Source organism: Lytechinus pictus, chromosome 8 (assembly GCF_037042905.1).
Source record: "Lytechinus pictus isolate F3 Inbred chromosome 8, Lp3.0, whole genome shotgun sequence".
NCBI lineage: Eukaryota > Metazoa > Echinodermata > Echinoidea > Temnopleuroida > Toxopneustidae > Lytechinus > Lytechinus pictus.
The window spans coordinates 15,751,642-15,770,392 of NC_087252.1; the positions used below are offsets into that span (position 1 = coordinate 15,751,642).

General features: G+C 36.9%; 1 protein-coding gene across 1 annotated transcript in view; it reads left to right on the plus strand.

Moving 5' to 3' along the window:
- Nucleotides 1-18,751, plus strand: part of LOC129267129 (roundabout homolog 1-like) — a 47,159-nt gene that overhangs the window by 25,318 nt on the left and 3,090 nt on the right. The window contains exons 8-27 of the mRNA XM_064104128.1: nt 464-626; nt 1,351-1,374; nt 3,627-3,786; nt 4,242-4,372; nt 4,900-5,085; nt 5,750-5,899; nt 6,530-6,651; nt 7,082-7,298; nt 7,965-8,086; nt 8,576-8,801; nt 9,274-9,579; nt 9,981-10,145; nt 10,839-10,869; nt 11,193-11,461; nt 14,653-14,728; nt 15,127-15,316; nt 15,977-16,145; nt 16,908-16,970; nt 17,348-17,950; nt 18,618-18,692. Of these exons, the coding sequence (XP_063960198.1) occupies nt 464-626; nt 1,351-1,374; nt 3,627-3,786; nt 4,242-4,372; nt 4,900-5,085; nt 5,750-5,899; nt 6,530-6,651; nt 7,082-7,298; nt 7,965-8,086; nt 8,576-8,801; nt 9,274-9,579; nt 9,981-10,145; nt 10,839-10,869; nt 11,193-11,461; nt 14,653-14,728; nt 15,127-15,316; nt 15,977-16,145; nt 16,908-16,970; nt 17,348-17,950; nt 18,618-18,692 (3,448 nt within the window). The remainder of the gene's footprint in view (nt 1-463; nt 627-1,350; nt 1,375-3,626; nt 3,787-4,241; nt 4,373-4,899; nt 5,086-5,749; nt 5,900-6,529; nt 6,652-7,081; nt 7,299-7,964; nt 8,087-8,575; nt 8,802-9,273; nt 9,580-9,980; nt 10,146-10,838; nt 10,870-11,192; nt 11,462-14,652; nt 14,729-15,126; nt 15,317-15,976; nt 16,146-16,907; nt 16,971-17,347; nt 17,951-18,617; nt 18,693-18,751) is intronic.

Genomic DNA, 18,751 nt, shown 5'->3' on the forward strand with positions numbered 1-18,751 from the left:
TAAGATTGATCCGATCAATTGCAACTATGGACTGCCAGCAACGTCAACATCTATTATGCTTGCATGTTTGTTCAAAATATTTTCTAGCTATGATGTATATTCATGCATACATTGTTTTCTTGAAATTTCACTGCGCTTCTCTTTGCATACAAAGGACATTGTGCAAATTTTTCTTAGAAAAAACTATGACACTGATGGATTTCCATAGAGTTACGATTGATCTGATCAGTCGTAATTCTGTGAAAGACGGGGCCCAGGGAAACGCTTTGAACGAACATGCATTTTAGATGTACATGTAGGTGTTGCTGATTTTCCATAGTTGTGCCCGATCAGATTGATCGCAACTCTTTGTAAGACAGGTCCCTGAAGTGAAGAATTTTTCTTCAAGGATCAAGATCAAAATCTCCTTATACCATTTACTTTGAGTTTGTAATTTTCATTTTCATTAAATCCCATGTCATAGGATAACCTACTGTTCATAAACCAACAAAGAGGGCGCTTTGAGGTGTCGTCATCCGGTGAGCTTCAGATCAATCCAGTTCATATGGAAGATGCTGGAACTTATATCTGCTATGCTACTGGTGGAACAGGAGTCGCGGAAGCGAAAGCCGTCCTGCGTGTTCTAGGTAAACCCTTATACCTTCTTTTCCTTCTCCTTTTCTCTATCTTTTCCGTACTTATATGCTTGCAATATATTATCTGCATGACTCACTAACTTCAAAACAGCCTATCCAATATAATTTCATTTAACTCTTAATATTCATTTAGGTATTATTATTTGGAAGTATATTCTCTCTTTCTCAAGAAGATGTGAAAAGAAAAGTCGTTTTTGGTCTTCGAAAAATGTTTCTTCAGTAGAAACTGGAAAAAAAATTTGAACACTATTTTTACTAAGTTGATTAAAAAATTGCCCAAATTCCCTGATTCATTCCTTTCATTTCTTAATATCAACTTTGATATATTGGTATCCTTTAACTCACATTCTTTGACTTGCATACTCGATTATACTAATCTTGCTTTACTCTTACTGAACATTATTTGTTTTATTTTTTCTTCTCTTATTCCTGATTTTCATCCTTGGTTCTTTCTTCCTACTGGCATGCAACATATTTTATCATCATTTCTCATTCATCCTCATCTTCACCACCACCACCACCATCTTTCTGCATGGTTGCTATGGTTACGCCATCAATCCTAACGATGGGATGATGTCCGTTACACTCTCCTCCACCACACACCCTTTGGTTGTCCCATCACATTGGTTGCTATGGGAACGGGATGCTATCGCTACCAACTGCTACCAATGATAACCCTAACCCCCATCATCTCTCTGGTCCTCCGGGGCTTTAGGGAGTGAAACAGGTGGAGACGAAGGTGAGGAAAGAAAATGAAAAGACAAGAAATGGCATCAGAAATCTCACTTGTTACAATATAATTATCATATCATTTTTATGATTATTATTTTTATGATCATTGTTATTATCTTCATTATTATTGCATTTTACTTCAATTTCCTCTTCTTCTTTTTCTTCTTCCTCTTCTTTTTATATCAATATTATTGTGATGATGATGATTATTAGTAGTAGTATTAATTGTTAATAATATATTATTATTATTATCATTATCATTATTATGATCACTATTAGTATTTTTATCAATATATCATGTCATGTATGGTCATTATAGAAACTCAAAGCTTCAGTGGAAACACATTGTCTTTGAAAATACCATACTTTTTAAAAGATATTGATTATAGGTGTCAAATAATGTCAATAAAATTAATAAGCATTAGTGCTTTGGACTTTGTTTCCAGTCCAACAAAATAAATAAAATGCAGAATTGAATGGATGTTTTGATTTGACCCTCCTGAAGCAAGTGAAATGGAAGAACTTTATCCCATGTTGAATTGATATCCCTAAGCATGCAGGAAACCAGAAAGAGAATCAGGAAAACCAATAAATCATATTTGAAACATCCAACAGTTGGCATCAATTTAAGAAGAAATGGGTCATTCCTACATGTACTTTCTAGTAAGATAGTTGTTGATGGGAATCATGAACAATCAAAGGGAGTATATGAATATGTACATGTAAGCCCAATTTCTTGGCTAAATTTAGTTTAATATTCGAAATGGTTGGATCAGGGTAAAATAATTTTTATTTTCTGGGGCTACTTTTCACAATCTACTGAATAAATCATCGCAGAGAATGAGGATTTTCCTCTTTTTTTTTTTAGCATTTTGGGGGCTAAATCACCCTTAGCCTCTGTGTATTTTTTTCCCTGGGTTAGACATACATATGCCCATTTCTCTCTTGAAATTCCACCTAGAAGTGCCTGAAAATATATGAAAACAATGATCTAAATTCTAATTGGACTGACACAAAAATGATTTGATTGAACTACATCATGATCCTGGGTTTTTATTTAAATCATATATTCCATTGTTTGCGATAGGTATTATGCAAGGTATACTTGTAAGGTATACATTTCAATTTCACATACCATCCTTAATCTATTTGATTCAGTTCAATTGTTTTATTTTTCCACTTTCAATTTGTCATATTTGCAATAATGATACATAGTTCATAAAGTATAATTTAATCACATTTTCAAGAACATGTATAAAGATCAACATAGACAGTACAATAATCATTTATCAAGACAAAGTTTATATTGAAAGAGAGGGAGGGCCAACTGAAAACCAGAGATTGTATGATTTAGCCCCCCCCCCTCATGTGCACACAATTAATATTTAACATCAATACATATTGCATTATAATTATTTGCCTCGCTGAGATTGGCTTTCATGATGATTTTACCATCGTCTGAACATTTAAACTGTTCACGTTTTTCTTTGTAAAGTATAATTGTAAAAGATTTCCTAATTTTGATAAACCGGGGTATATTACCTCCCTTCGTTGAAAATATTCTCCCTAGTTTGGCAGGATGCCAGTAAATTTATTATTTATGGTTTGCTCTAATTCAATCTTACCATTATAGGAATGAGATGATAATTGAATTTGGTTTTTCACTTAGAATACCTAATAAATTTTCAAGATTTACAGTAGTAGGGTCATTTGGTCATTTTACATGGAGGTTTAAGAAATTTCCTTTCTTTTTGAAATCATGAACACTTCCTTTTTTATTTTGTTTTGGAAATCTTCATTTGCTTGTTTCTTATTTGTTGCTAATCCTTTTCATCGTGGAAAATGCAACAAATGGCACTATGAGGAAATAGCTAGCAGTAAAATGAGTAATAATTTATTCATCTGCATTTTTATGTATTTTTACATTGAAAGTGTGTGTATTATGAGTAATATGCAACATTTTTTCCTTCTCATTTTTCTGCCTCTTCTTCCATTCTCTTTCCTACTCTCTATTTCCCTTTTTCCTTATCCCATTTTCTTTCTGTATTTTCTTGTTTCCTTCTTCCCCTTCCTGTCTATTCCGTGTCCATCTTGATTTCCCTATTCTCTTCCCATTTTTTTTTCTTTCCTTCCTTCCTTCCTTCCTTTTCTATCTTTCCTTTTTTATCTTTCTTTCCTTCTTTCTTTCTCTCTTACTCTCCTTTCTTTCTCTTTCTCTCTCTGTGCCTACCTCTCGTTTTCACCAATCAACCACCTCAGATGAGTCATTAGCTCCGCCCCCAATCATCCAATACGGTCCGGCCAATCAGACCTTGTTAATAGGATCGACAGCTACGTTCCGATGTCATAGCAATGGAAACCCATCCCCTCACATTGATTGGACTAAAGATGGATTAACACTCAGCACTACCAATCCAAGGTACATGTATCTTCATTTCTAGGAATCTTACCTTCAAATACTCTATAGGGCCCACGCCATATATTTCGCATCCATATTTTTTTGCATTCCTGCTACAAGATGTAAAATGTGCAAATTATATTTTCATGAATATTTTGGATTTGTGCATTTGTATTTACTCTGTACAGAAATATCAGGATGTGAAAACTTTTGCGTTCACTTTGAGTTGCGAAATTCACGAAACGTAGTGAACGTATACAGTATGTTTAACATTACAACTGTGTTATAGTCAGAGTTATTCACAAGAAAATTTCCTATAATAATTTTGATAGAGGAACACCGACTAATGCATGTTGTTAAGTACACAGTGGGAGTTAAACAAATGCATGACATCTCAATAATCGCACAACATGCATGCATGTATCATGAAATGCACGAAATGGATGATTACAATGTTACTTTGACTTTGTTTGTAGGTTTAATGTGATGTATCCTGATAGCACGCTGGAGATCACCGGTGTTCAAATAGATGATAGTGGATTGTATACGTGTATTGCTACAAGTAACAGTGGAGAGACCAGTTTATCAGCCAACCTCGTCGTCGTTGGTATGTATCTGTCGGCCAAAGGTTCCATTTTAATATCATAATGATGATGATAATGATTTTAATAATCTTTATTTACCAATGGGAGGCACTTCAACTCTTATGAACTGTTCCCCCAGCGGGCCCGGCATAACATAATGTAATTATTACCCTTCCGCATTCCACTATGATTGTCGAGCTCCTGACAAGATGGCCGAAGGTCCCATTTTAAAGTCTTTGGTATGACTCAGCCGGACTTCGAATCCACCACCTCCACTTCTTGAGGTGTGTTTATATACACATCACTTTTTGAAACATAATCTCTTCTCTTCTATATGAGTTTTCCTCTCTTTGCTGGGGAACTATCCATTTTGTCCCACAATTGCAAATTCAACAACTTGCGAAAACATTGCGACCCCTGCCATCCCCCCACAACATAATGGAACATAAAAATAACCGCTTGCACAGTATCATCGTTCATTCGTGCAACAATTATTATTCTGTAAAATTATTCAATCATTTTGATCCCTTTTCATTCCTGGAATTTCCAGACACCCCTGGGACGTCCGAAAGAACTGCCCCCAGTACCAATGAGTTTCCTGGCGCCCCCTCGCAGCCTCTACGGGTCAATGTTACCAGATCGTCCATACAGGTACAATGGACTGCTCCCGCGGCTAGCAGGGCGCCCTCTGTGACCGGATATCAAGTGGAGTACTTCAGCCCTGAGCAGACGATAGGTGAGAGAGTGAAATGGGAAAGATTTATTTGATCTCATTCAATATAAGTATCACAAGTGTGTAGATAATGAGAAGTAGTAGGTTTTTGCTAAATGTACCATACCTCTGTAGAAGCCATATTGTTTACTTGATAAATAAATCCATGAATATTATGATTCATCCAGTAAACTCAAAAATATGAAAAAACTTACGAGTCGTGATGTTTCACCAACCATTGTTGGCGAGTGAACACCAATCACGTCTTTCGAAGTGACCTTGCATCGAAGTCAGTAGACCGTAGCGAAGCGTCATTTAGTTCCCAAGGGGCGGTAAGCAAATATTGGCATAATAATTCATAAGTTCATATTATAGGAAACACAAGCACTTTGGTTGTTGTGATGATGCATATTTGAATTGCAAAATTATATAGATTTATTCAAATAACAGAGATTCTTGGAACTTCTATACATGTATGTGGCTGATGTTTTACTTGTTTATATGAAATGATAATGCCAAGATTTTTCGCAATATCATGAATAGCGTTTACGTGACACATATTCTTCTATTTTTTTAAGAAGGGAGCAAATGTTGTTTTGGTTAGTGGTGGAGAAAGTTGTTAGCTGTAGTGGGGAAACGGAAGTTCTCAAATAATTATTGGAAATTTGTTATGATTTTTTTTTTACAGGTTGGGTGGTAGCCGGAACAGGCATCCAAGGACAGACGTACAACCTCCACCATCTTGTCCCTTCATCCTCTTACCTGGTGATTGTACGAGCCATCAATTCTAATGGTATAGGTCCACCTAGTCCAGTGTCGGAGACCATCGCAACTACCGGTATGTAATCATTATCTCCCGTTCAGGGATATGATTCATTGATCCGGTGTTGAAGTTGTAATATTTCTATTTTTTTGCAGTCATAATATGGATTTCTTCTGCATTTAATCATTTACTTGTGTTGGTTATTGTTGATCAATTTGACTTTATATATAACAGTTTACAGCTTATGATGTGCTTTTCAAAATTTCAAAATTCATTTCGGGTGACTTACTGTTGGCTAGGGGTGACAGGCAGTGGCGTACCTGGGATTTTTCACAGGGGGGGCAAAACCGTCCGCCAAAAAATTTGACAAGCCCCCCCCCCCCCAAAAAAAAAAAAAGTCTTCAATCACAAATGAAGGTTTTCATACCAGAAAAAAATTTGACAAGCAAAAAAAAAAAAAAAAAAAAGGTCTTCAAACTCGTCAGGGGGGGCAATAAAGGTCTTCAAGCTCGTCAGGGGGGGCATGGATACGTCCTTTGCATGGGTTGTGGCTCGTCAGGGGGGGGGGCAGACTGCCCCCTATGCCCCCCGTAGGTACGCTAGTGGTGACAGGTCACCATTATAATTTGTTATAATCATAATTGCCATCGTATCATTGTTATTATTATTATTTGTTTCTATCATTAAATCTCTCTGAAATTTCAGATGAGACATCAAATCCCGGACCTTCTAGGGAATGCCTGGTTGATAAATCTTCTATCTCTGTGGAGATCACTACAATTATTGCTCTAAGTTCAACCGCCATCAAAGTCTCGTGGGAAGTCCATGTAAGTATACAAGAAAAATCCTTTTAAAACAAAATCATCATTGTCTTGCTTGCATTTTTAAAAAGTAGTTGTAGAATTTGCTTCCCTTTCATCGTTCAAGAATATCATTGTTGTCTAGCTGGCATTTTCTTCAAATTTTAGAAAGTTGTTTCTTGTAGGATGTATATTTGGATATTATAAATTTATTATGAGCTATACACATTTTTGTGTCTTTCATATATGAATGTATTTTTTTTTAAGATTAAAAGTTTCAACTGATGATAATGAAAAAAGTTAACATTTAATTCATCTGCATCCTGAATAAAAATCCTCCTTATTATATGAAATGTAAAATAACAATAATGCCCCCCCCCAAAAAAAAAAACACGGATGGGTTGATTTTGTTCTAATTGCTATCGTTCAATTGTCCTTTTTGTTAATACATGATTAGGCCCCAACAAATGACGACCTGATAGACGGATATCAAGTCCGGTACCTCCTGTCTGACGGAGCCAGCCGGACTCACTTTCAGACGGTAGTTGGGATGATGTCAACCATCCTTACAGGACTGGATCCAAACGTCGACTACACTGTGTCTGTAAGACCGCAGATATGTAATAGCAAGGGACAGGAGTCGCCCTCTGTCGCTGCGAGGACGATGAGTGAAGGTAAGACTGTGAGTTGCCAGTCATTCTGATGGCTTGGGTTGTATCCCACCGCTGCCACCAGTACATTTCAATCAAAATAGTTACATAATTGGTAAATGGTGGTGATTTTTAACCTGATGGCTAAGAAAGCATGAATGCTTGTAAGCAAGCAACCAGAGGACCGACAGCTTAAGGTCCTCTCCAAGGGACCGGGTAATGAGGATTAATTCCTAATTACCAAAGGGCACTTGCGCACCAAGTGGGAATCGAACCCGGGTGACCAGAAACCGAGACCCACGGTCTACCGACTGAGCTATCGCACCTCCTAAATGAACCCAGCTTATTAGGTAACTGATCTCATGCCATCAGTAAGGAGCAATTTACAAATTGTTGCATAAATATTAAAGAGTACCCCACCACAAGGTGGTCATATAAAACATGCACTTGGGCAGATCTTTGGTGTTCACATAGTGCACAATGCAGAGTCTGAATAAGGGAGACTAATACTGTGGCTGCTACTTATTTGATATGTCTTCACTCTAGATGTGGTATTATTTATTAAAGTGTAAAATATTTGTCTGTTCTTGCTGCGTCATTGCAGAGTGCTTCGAGACTTCTGATAAACAAAGTGATAAGCACTATGCAAGCAGGAATGATTATTATTCTTATAATTTTTCTTCTGCATAGGTTCTGGTCCGCTTTGTATCCACGGTGACAATCAAATCTTACAGAACAAACTCGACGGAAGCAACGTTCATATTGTTGGAACTGAGACAGTTGGATCAAATGCCATACAAGTCAAGTGGGAAGTAAGTCGTTTTGGTATCAATTTCAGCAAACGTTTTCACATACAGCTTCGAAATTGAATTTAGACCATAACTTATGGGAGATAAGTAGGAAAGGGGTCTTAAGTGGACTTAAATATCTACTTTTTTGTGCAGTATCATAAAATATCTTCTTTTTGGTGCAGTGTCATTTAATTATGATAAATAAAACTTTTTTTTCATTAATGTGCATGATATTCATATCTGTATTAAAAAGACTGTCTTGGTCAAGAGCTGTGCCATGAATCGAATCCTGGACTGTCATGGCGCCTTAGACCACTCGGCCATGTTACCTCACAGTGTATTATGGCTGAAGGATATTGATATTGATCATAATGTCTGATTGAATCTGATGACCAGGGCAATATAATACAACATCCATTTTGTATCTTAAGCTCTTTATAAATAACCAGATAATCACTATCATTAAAATTAAGAGAGAATTAATATAACCCATTTCTTGTTGTTTGACAGATGGCACGGAATGCAGTGGCGTACGTCGAAGGGTTTCACATCAAATATCGCTCCTCTAGTTCTTCATCGACAAACTACTCGGTGGAGACGATCACTGGTCCGGGTAGAACGTTTGTACTCAACGGTTTATCCTCGTGGAAAGAATATTCCATCAGTGTGCAGCCTTTCAGCGGGCTTTACTGTGGCGCAGAAGGACATCAAATAAAGAGCTGGACTGCCGCTGATAGTGAGTGCATTTACTTGTAAACATAGTTTATTATCTGCGGGAAATTTCCAAAGGGCCACATCCTTACAGTGTCTCATTTATTAAGAGACACCTGTGCCATGTCTCATTTTCCTGAATGCAAGTAATATACAAATAGAATATGGTTAGAAATAGAAATATGTACTTTAAAAATTTGATACTATTCCCTGAATGGTATGTGGTACCATTCCGGAATAAAACATGTTTGACTTCAACCAATCATTACTCACTAAAGGTTGGCAACACATGAAAACAACAGAATCCCTGTTTAAAAGTGCACTGAATGAATTCTCTCATTTTATGAAGGGGAAAAAATGAGTTTTGTTATGAAATTTAAGAATCGAGGTTGGCCTTACAAAAAAAAAGGTATCCTGGCTATCACAGCTTGACATCTCTAAATAATTTTGCATGAGTTTCATCGAAATGCTTCGGATCTCATTTTCCTTCCAAACAGGACCAAGAGGACCACCGAGGAACGTGAAAGCTCAAAGCAACGGGACCACTGCGGTCCTGGTCCGATGGCAGGCCCCTGCTCGGGACCTAGTCCAGGGCTACATCGAAGGCTACTATATATCGTGCAGGGGCAACCAGTCATCTCAGGCCAGGAACAGGACCATCCAAGGCAACACGACCTTGGTAGGACGGGTCGGGGGTCTTCAAGCAGGAAAGGTCTATAAGATTCAGGTTGCAGCGTTCACCGCAGCAGGAGCTGGTCCATCGAGTCCGGTTGTCCTCGTCACTGTAGCCACACCAGCCCCCAGTGAGTACAGCTCGTTGGCGCATATTCCGAACTCGGGTTTAATATTAAAATTCTGGACTGATGTTATGGTTTAATTGTGGATAGCCAATTGTGATACAAAGTACTTAACAGTAAAGGTTTGATTTATGATCACTTTCATGACTCGGGTCATTCACAACTATTTGAGAACTTAAATTCTGGTCTAATGTGTAGTTTAACTAGGGATAGCCAATTGTGATTCAAATTACTTAACAGTAAAGGTTTGATTTAAGATATCATTCATAACTATCTGGGAATAATTACTGAATTAGTTTTCTTCTGCATTCTGGTTTGATGAAAGATTCTGACGGTAATATCAACATTATTGAGCTGTTGACTGTTGCCAATTTGCTGACATTATACTGATTATTGCTAATTTGCAGTTGATGCCGTACCCGGTCCAGGTGACCCCGAGACCATGGACGGGGAAACAACCAAGCCGTGGGTGTATGCAATCATTGCCACCATCGTCTTCATCATCGCTCTCGTACTCATCGCTTTCATTCTTAGGCGAAGGAGAATGAAACATGCTGCCAACCTCACAAAAAGTAAGTAGATGGAAAAGTAAGCGTTTACCCTGTTGAATTTGTTTTGGTAATGATGATATCCAACAATAGTGAGAAAGACAAAGTGTAAAAATAATTTAGATAATAGTTAAATAATCTGTATTTCCAAATCGATTCAAAACATGATAAAACAGTCACAAATCAATAGATCATATATGTACAATATTTTATTTAAAAACATAGAAAACAGTAGAGTAAAAAAATTCCCTAAAATATATTAAAGTAAAAGCTGATGATGATTAAGTGGTTGAAAATGGTGTACATGTGAAAAGCCAAGGTATTGCTTGGATGAAATACACCAATGTGATATTTGCTCATTTCAGTGTGCTTAACATATATATTGATAATTTACAGTATATACATGTACATGTAATTACATGTATATACATGTACATGTAATTACATGTATATATCACGTATGTTGAAAAATATGAAGTTCACTTGCAGTAAGGGATCATAATAAAATGATGTCATTACATCCACAGTTACACTAAAGGCTTACCTTATCCATATTTGTAATGTTCATTTTTTCTAAAGAATTTGTAGTGCACTCATGGATGAGCTAAGATTGTTACTATGATGTGCACGTATAATACGGTATTGACACTGCATGTATATTATATTTTGATGCATAATTTTATTGATTATTTTTGTTTCTTTATTTTTACTATGTAGATCCTCTTGGGATTGAAGGTGCAACTCACATGTAAGTAAATTAATTCTTACAATTTTTTTTTATAGTATTAGGCATGCACTTATGATATAAGTATGACTAAATGACATGTTTGTAGATTCATGATATAATATCTTGTTTATGATTTACAGTATATCAATAAATAAAATATGATGATTGATGACGATGATGTTGATTATAATAATAATAGTAATGATAATGATAACAATAATGATAACAATGATAATAATTCTAATAATAATAACAATAATAATAATGATAATTATAATGATGATGGTAATAATAATAGTAATAATGGCAATTATGATCATCAATATCTTGATCTTCCTACTCAGGACAACTCTGACCAGTCAATACGATGGTCAACCCACCAGCAATGGTCATCCGAGCTGGCCTCCAGACCAGACCTGGCGCAGCAACAACTCCTCGGAGTGCCAATCGTCGAGTCTCCATGGTAACGGTTCCGCCACCGCTGCAGTGACCACCTTTGCCCCTCAGCACCCTAACGGCTCCTTGCGCAGTGTGCTGGGAAAGAACCAATATCTTCAGCCCCACCATAGCGGGGCTACCACTAGCCCAGCTTACTGGCTCTTAGAGGCTTACGGTGCGCTAACACTCTTACTAACATTCATCCCCACGTAGGCTCTGTATAAGTCAACTCGAAGCATTATTTCTAGACCTTGGGGAGTGTTAGAGTCGCACTTAAATGTCTATTTGCGTTCGGTATAAAAGGCATGACCGCATTGGTCAGATCATGTGAAGAGGACGCGCACTACTGCGTATTGATCAATAAGATCGCAAGTTTCATATCGTGTACGCGTTGGCATTTAAGTGCGACTTAAGTCATACTTAAATCTTTGTGAAACACCCCCCTGATGGGTATTTCACGAAGAGTTCAGTATGACTTCAAGTCATGCTCAAAGGCCAACGTGCAGATGTTACTTTATAACGCGTAATATGGTTGACGTATATGTGGTAGTGCGCGTCCTGTGCGCATGATCCAACCAATGCGGTGATGCGTTATATACAGCATGCAACTTTAAATTTAGGTGCGATTCTAAATCGCACTTGACTCTTAATGAAACACCTCCAGAATATGCAAAACATGTTAACCCATTGCCCACTGGAACTGAGTCATCCCTGTGCAAAGTCAATAGGTATTACCAAATTTGGTAGTCCACAGGTTAAACAATTACATCTAAGTCAAACAGATTTATGTGATCCCAAGAGATTTGACTTATGCAGAGCCACCTGTATTTCATATAGAAGGGTTTTGTCTGATAATGACAAGACTGTATTAATCTTCACTCCTTATCCTATTTCATTTTGCCATCCTTTCCCAAGAAAAAGTCAAATTATTATTGCTAAATTCCCAAATCATCATGTGTATTGCTGAAGTTGTTACCAAAGAAAAAAAAATTGACTCTTTCATAATCATTATTAGAAAAAAAAATCCTTTTGTTGTTAGAATTGGAGTGAGTCCATGTCTTTCACACTTTCTCATAGAGAGCCCTATAAATAAAAGTTAAACACAAATATAACTAAAAAATTTCAACAAGATAATATTGATCCCCTGTATTCAACAATAGATTTATGCATGATTATCTTTGTTGTATGTTCGTAATCTTGATATACAAAACGATGTCATTTGAGCAGGGCAATAGTTTTTACTGTTGCCCTGCTAGATATAATCAGTATTTATAACAAATATTGACTACTCTTTTATTCGGGCAGTAGTAACAAATATTACCCCTGATTGATCTTAAAACTATAGGTCTACTATTTTCCTCTATGAAAACAGTAGGCCTTTAGTGTTAAGATCATGGGGGGCAATAGTTTTACTAATGCCCTCAAAAGTAGTCAATAATAGCAGATGCGAAAAATAGTGTGTGGCAAATTTAAAAATGTTATGTGTAGTATGTTGGATTTCTAATATGGGATGGATTGATGTTTGTAACAAGCATGGAGAATGTGCGTGTAATTGATATTTTATAATTAATATTATGAGTCATGTTCTATTTTGTAAAATGATTTATCATGCTCTCAAATCAAACATCACAAGCCACAAAACAAAAACAAAAAAAATGGAAAAAAAAGGAAGCAAGCCAGCTCCTTAGTACTAGAGGATCTGGCTTCCTTCTTTGCACTTTGTGATAAAGCATTTCATCAAGTATTACAAGCACTTTTAATCTATTCTAATTTGTGATTCAAAGGAGATCGTAAAAATGAATGTCTTTGAATACCATACAGCTCCTTAACTGTGCTCTATGTTGGAATGTAAACATACTTTAAATTCTGTTCAGTTAGATTTATTCACAACATCCTTTATTTCATGATAAATTCATTGGTGATTCTCTTCCGAAACATGAAAGACCTTAAAAGCAAGATTAGATTCATTCCTCTTCATAAACATCAGATTTCACTGATGCAAAATTAGTCTTTCCTTTTGTACTGTCATCATATATCTTAAAGTCACCCTTCCCACAATGTCAAATCTCTCTTTTCGCATTACATTTCATATCTATAACATACATTACACTACATGTATGTACATGTACATTACTTACTATGTATTACAAATCTTGTATAATATTTGTTTTATTATACATCATACATACCATGTGGTATTACACGCAGTGGATGGTATTATGATAGCCATAGTTTAGTTAAACTTAGGTTAACTCAGACTACACCTTTATGGAGTGCCACTTGTCAACCCATTCACTAATTAGAAATTATTCTTATCCTGCAAGAAATTGAAGAAAATATATTTGAGTCGTGAAATGGGAAGAATAGGAAAAATAAAAAAATGTATAAAAAAATAATGAATTAATTGGTACATTATAATTGCCTCAAAATTGAATGAATATTATAAAGTCCAGCATTCCATAATAAAAAGTGTGGTTTAAAATGCTAGTGTAGACTAGGGTTAAACCTAGGTTTAATAATCAGAATATCACCCGATGTATGTATCATGTATTACAGAGCATTTATAAACATATCATGTATTACATACCATGTACATGTAGTATTACATATGATATATTACATACCATATTTATTACCTAAACAAAATACTCTCATATCTTACAATAGTTCTGTTCAAAAGCATGTCCTTAAAATTAGAAGCACAATTGACTGCATATTTACTCTGTTACTAATAACAAAATGCAACTGAATTTGGCTTGCTCAACTAAGTAAATATTGGCATCACTAATATGCTCACTTCTACTGCTTAAACACCCCCATGCATTGAATCTAAGCAAAATATTTATCTATTATATACAATAACCCCTCTTCCATTTATTGTGCAGTTTAATGTTTAGCCAAAATTAAAGGCTACTCCAACTATTCAGTAATGATTTTTTTTTGGCCTAAGTTGTATTAGAATTGCAGCCATAAATGAACACAAAGAGATAACACAGCTTACATGAGTCAAATTAGCCATCTTAAGTCCCTCAAATTGGCAACATTCATTTTTTCGATACTTTGAAAAACATAAAATATAGATATTATATGAGTCAAATTTATTTATAGATTAGTAGATTTACTGAAAATTGTAAATTAACATTTTTAAACAATGATTTTCTTGGTTATGGCATTGCCAAAGTAGAAGACTCTAATATCAATGGCATTTATTTTCTTAGAACAGAAACTTGACAGTGTGGGGCTATTGATTCACTGAATAGAGGAATTTCAAATTCTACAGTTTTTCTCTATGAATTTTTTCTTGGTATCTATTGAGATGATTTTTTTATGTTATGTGGATTATTTTTGTTTGTTTTTCCCGTACAGAATCAAAAGAGCAAATGCAAGCAATCAAGGGAGAAAAAGGAGATATCGGTACACATAAAAGCAACCATTACAACAGGTAATTCACTTAGGTCTTATCATCTCAATTGGTTATTTATATTTTGTTTTCATATTCGTTATTTTCACCGTATTTTTCTTAATTCAAATTTTGGGGGTGAAAAATTTGCATATTCCAATTAGGTGATGGCGTTTAATAGCTAATTTAAAAGAACAAGTCTGATTATTTCCTTGTCAGCCTACTGAGCAAAGTACGCATGCAACGATGGTCTTGATAGGCCGTTCAGTTTAGCAATGGATCGCAGACCTTCGTGTTGCGGGACCCAGAATGTGGAACATATTTCATTGGCCCCAAGAGATTCAACTTCTGCAGAATCACCTGTACATGTATGTGTCTATGATTTCATTATATTTCATGAGTGACTTATGTTGCACATTTCATTCCTTATTTTTGTGCAGCAACAACGTTCCTGTTTATGCGGTTGTCGACAATGAATCCGACGACGATGACGAGAGTCCTTCCTGCCCGCACATGGCCCACACCCTCCCTCTAAATCAATGCAATCATATGCTAACGGAACACTGCCAGTCGCTACCACCTCATATGACAGAACCGTATGCGTCAACTACGCTTGTATTACCTCCAAATGTAAGTCGTCTCTCTTCATATCCTTGCATTATGAGTCGTGTTATTCTCATTATCTCATTCCAAGTGGCTGTTTCATAGCACTGTTATTAAGTTACGATCAAATTTACAAACGACTGGTAATCATTTCTTGCGGTAGATGATATTCACCAAATTTTCATTGATGTTGATTCAGCGCCTAAGAGAGGATCACCAGACGTTGGTAAAGTCGCTTGTAACTTACAAACAGCTTTATGAAACACCTACCAGGTTCCAATTGCATAAGAACTTACAACTATTGTAACTACTGTGGAAACCTTGATTGTAATTGGCTGATGAGCCCTGTTACCATGAAAGTTGCCATAGTAGCAGAGTTGTAATAGTTGTCATTTTTTACGAAACAGAGCCACTGGAGTAACTGCATGTATCAACGACTGGATAGGGTTTTTAGGACATGACAGTTTACTGAATTATTGGTTCACCACTGCCACCCACTGCCAACACCACCCCCACCATCACCACCACCATCACCCCTCCACCACCATCACCACCGCCACTACCATGATTGATATAATAAAGAAACAAATTCAGAGTAACATAATTGATCACAGTGGAGTATTGTCTCCTGAACAGGAAATGTCAATTTTATTTTCTCATTACTCTGTATCCTTTATTGACTCACAGATCAGAGAATACATAGCCCAAAGGCAGAACTGCAGCGATACCAGCTCGGGGTCAGCATCCGGATCCATCACTTATCCCTTGCCAGCTAGTCAACATAAAGGTAGAAAGAAATCAGGCAAGAAGGGCAGACCAGGGGATGACGGTGGACCTCCTTTGCCCCCACAAAGAGGTAAGATAAGTTTTACAATTATTTATTGGAGGTATAGAAATGGTTGATGCATTCTAAGGAATAATTTTTGCACCTATCCATCTGTCCATCCACTACACTTATTATAAACAAAAATCATTCATAAATCTGTGCTTGATGCTCCACAATATAAATCGAATGTGAATACTATATTTTTATAAATTGAGGTGATTTGAAGATCGCCAATCCAGGGGATCAGTTTTGCGCCTGGCCATCCGTCCACTACTGTCTCTGGGGGGGGGGGGCCCATTTCATAAAGCTGTTCATAAGTTAAAAGTGATGATCCTTTCTTGCGGTAAGTGATATTCACCATTCAATGTTCATTGGTGATTATTTAGCGCATAAGAAAGGTTCACCAGTCGTTCTTAAAATTGCTCTTACCTTACGAACAGCTTTATGAAACACCCACCAGAATGCTCCAAGGTTTTAATCAAAGTTGGTGGAAAATTGATCGTAAATATTTAGTCATTTAGATGTTTTTGAAGGTTGCCAGAAGGTCAAAGGTCACCATCCAAGAATGCATATACAGGCAGGAGGGACAATGGTCTGATTAGATTTAAGGATCAAAGGTCAATAGAGGGCATTATACCCCAGGAAAATATATTGTTCTTGTGATAGCAAAGAATTTGAGATCTGCAGTCAATTCTGATAATCCCAATGGAGATTTGTGGTGTTTCTCTTGAAGAAGTGAGGGATGTTTCCCTCGTAAGGTCAACTATTCTCATTCTTTCTGTTCATTTGCAGATGGCTCACACCTCTGTGTTGAATGTCAAAGTGGTTTGAGCGATTCTGGAGCTAGTTCACAAGGTTTGTAAATTATTGTATTTTTCTTTTAATGTATCTTTTAATGTATTTAAATTTTGGGTCGGACACGCACGTACAGTACCAAACATTGCATAATTTGGGAAGTGACATTGGTATGATAAGTTTTGGGTATAAAGGTTTATAAAGATCACAGGGGTCAATATATACTGTTTTTGCAGTGAATAAAGCAACTGGGGGATCAACTTCAAACTTGGTCCAAATGACATTGGTCTGATAAGTTTAGGGGTATAAAGGTCAAAAGTCACGGATGTCATTACATGATAATGGCTTGTTATTGCGATTATGAAACTGTTTCATGCATATTTTCAATTGTTAGTATGGACATAATTATGATATTATTTATCATCATTCCCATACAGGGAGCAGAAGAAAGGTCAAAACACGTCCGGGAGCGGGTAGCAAATACCCAGCATGCAATTGGACGGAGTTCCTCCCGCCCCCTCCCGAGGAGCCTCCGATGGGATCGCAGGACCCGGTAGGCAAGATCAAGTCGCCGCCCCCTTGTAACAGCCAGGCTTCGCATCCTCCGATCCACACCCATCCGACGTTCGTACCCATCCAACCAGCGATGATAGGGGGGCACCATCCACACCACGCCCCCGCGTTACCCATGAGACAGCACCCGCAGTACCCGGTGTACCCTTACACGCACCCCCATCCGCAGTCCAACGGGCTTCCACATACCCTCCCTGTGATCTCCAGGGGGGACGAACAACAGACCACCACCCTTCCTATCCATCGACCGATGGGGCTGGTCAACGGACAGATGTACCCGATGCCGACGGGCGGCATGTCCGCAGGGGGGCAACCACTCGCCCCTCACCAGGTGTTCGACGATCCGAGGCACGAGCAGCTTGGGAGAGAACTGCTAGAGTTCAACGACGATCTGATGTCGCAGAGTGAAGCGATGTCGGATAACGAGGAAGCTTTACCAATGCTACCAAGAATAGCTCCAGATACAGGTGCGTCATCAACCCCCGTTCAATCACCAACTCTAGCAACATTTGCTCATTTAAATAAAATATTAAACCACCTTTTTACAGACTCCTTTGGAACTTTCATTGAAATGACATTGTATGTACACTACATCTCCTGCTCAAGTTAATCCCATAAAATGAATGTTTTCTCCTTAATTTTCTGTAGATCTTATTTTCTTCTACATTCCATCTAGTACATGTACTTGTATGTGTTATTGTTGATCAATTTGAGCAAATCACACATCCTGTTATAGTTTGGGATGTGCAATTTTAATCTCAATAAAAATATTAGTTCATAAGTTCATATATAGCGACTTGCAGTTGGTACGGGGTGACAAGGTACAAAGCTGGTACAGCCATAGTTCTTGAGTATTTCTGAAGTTTCCTTGAAAATTGTTGATATCAACAACTTGTGGTTTGAAGTTGATAAATAATCCTTAGTTACGTTAAACCTCATGATGAGTTTTATAAGTGAAAACAGCTTGCAAGTCTGACAATCTGCCATGATCAAGATCTATTGTAGAAAGTATTCATAAACATGTAATTTGTTACCAGTATAAGTCAAAAGCAATCATTACTGGTTTTGGGTACAGGAGTTTGTTTCTTATTGCAATATTTTGATAGTATGATATTTTATCTCTTTGCTTGCCAGGTTTAGCAGACCAGTCTTCAAAATTAATACCAGACGATTTAGAAACAGATTTAGAAACGTCTAGTAATTGTACAGGTAAGCTAGTTAAAATTAAAAGTAGAAATTAATGAAATATGAAAATAACTTTCTTTTGA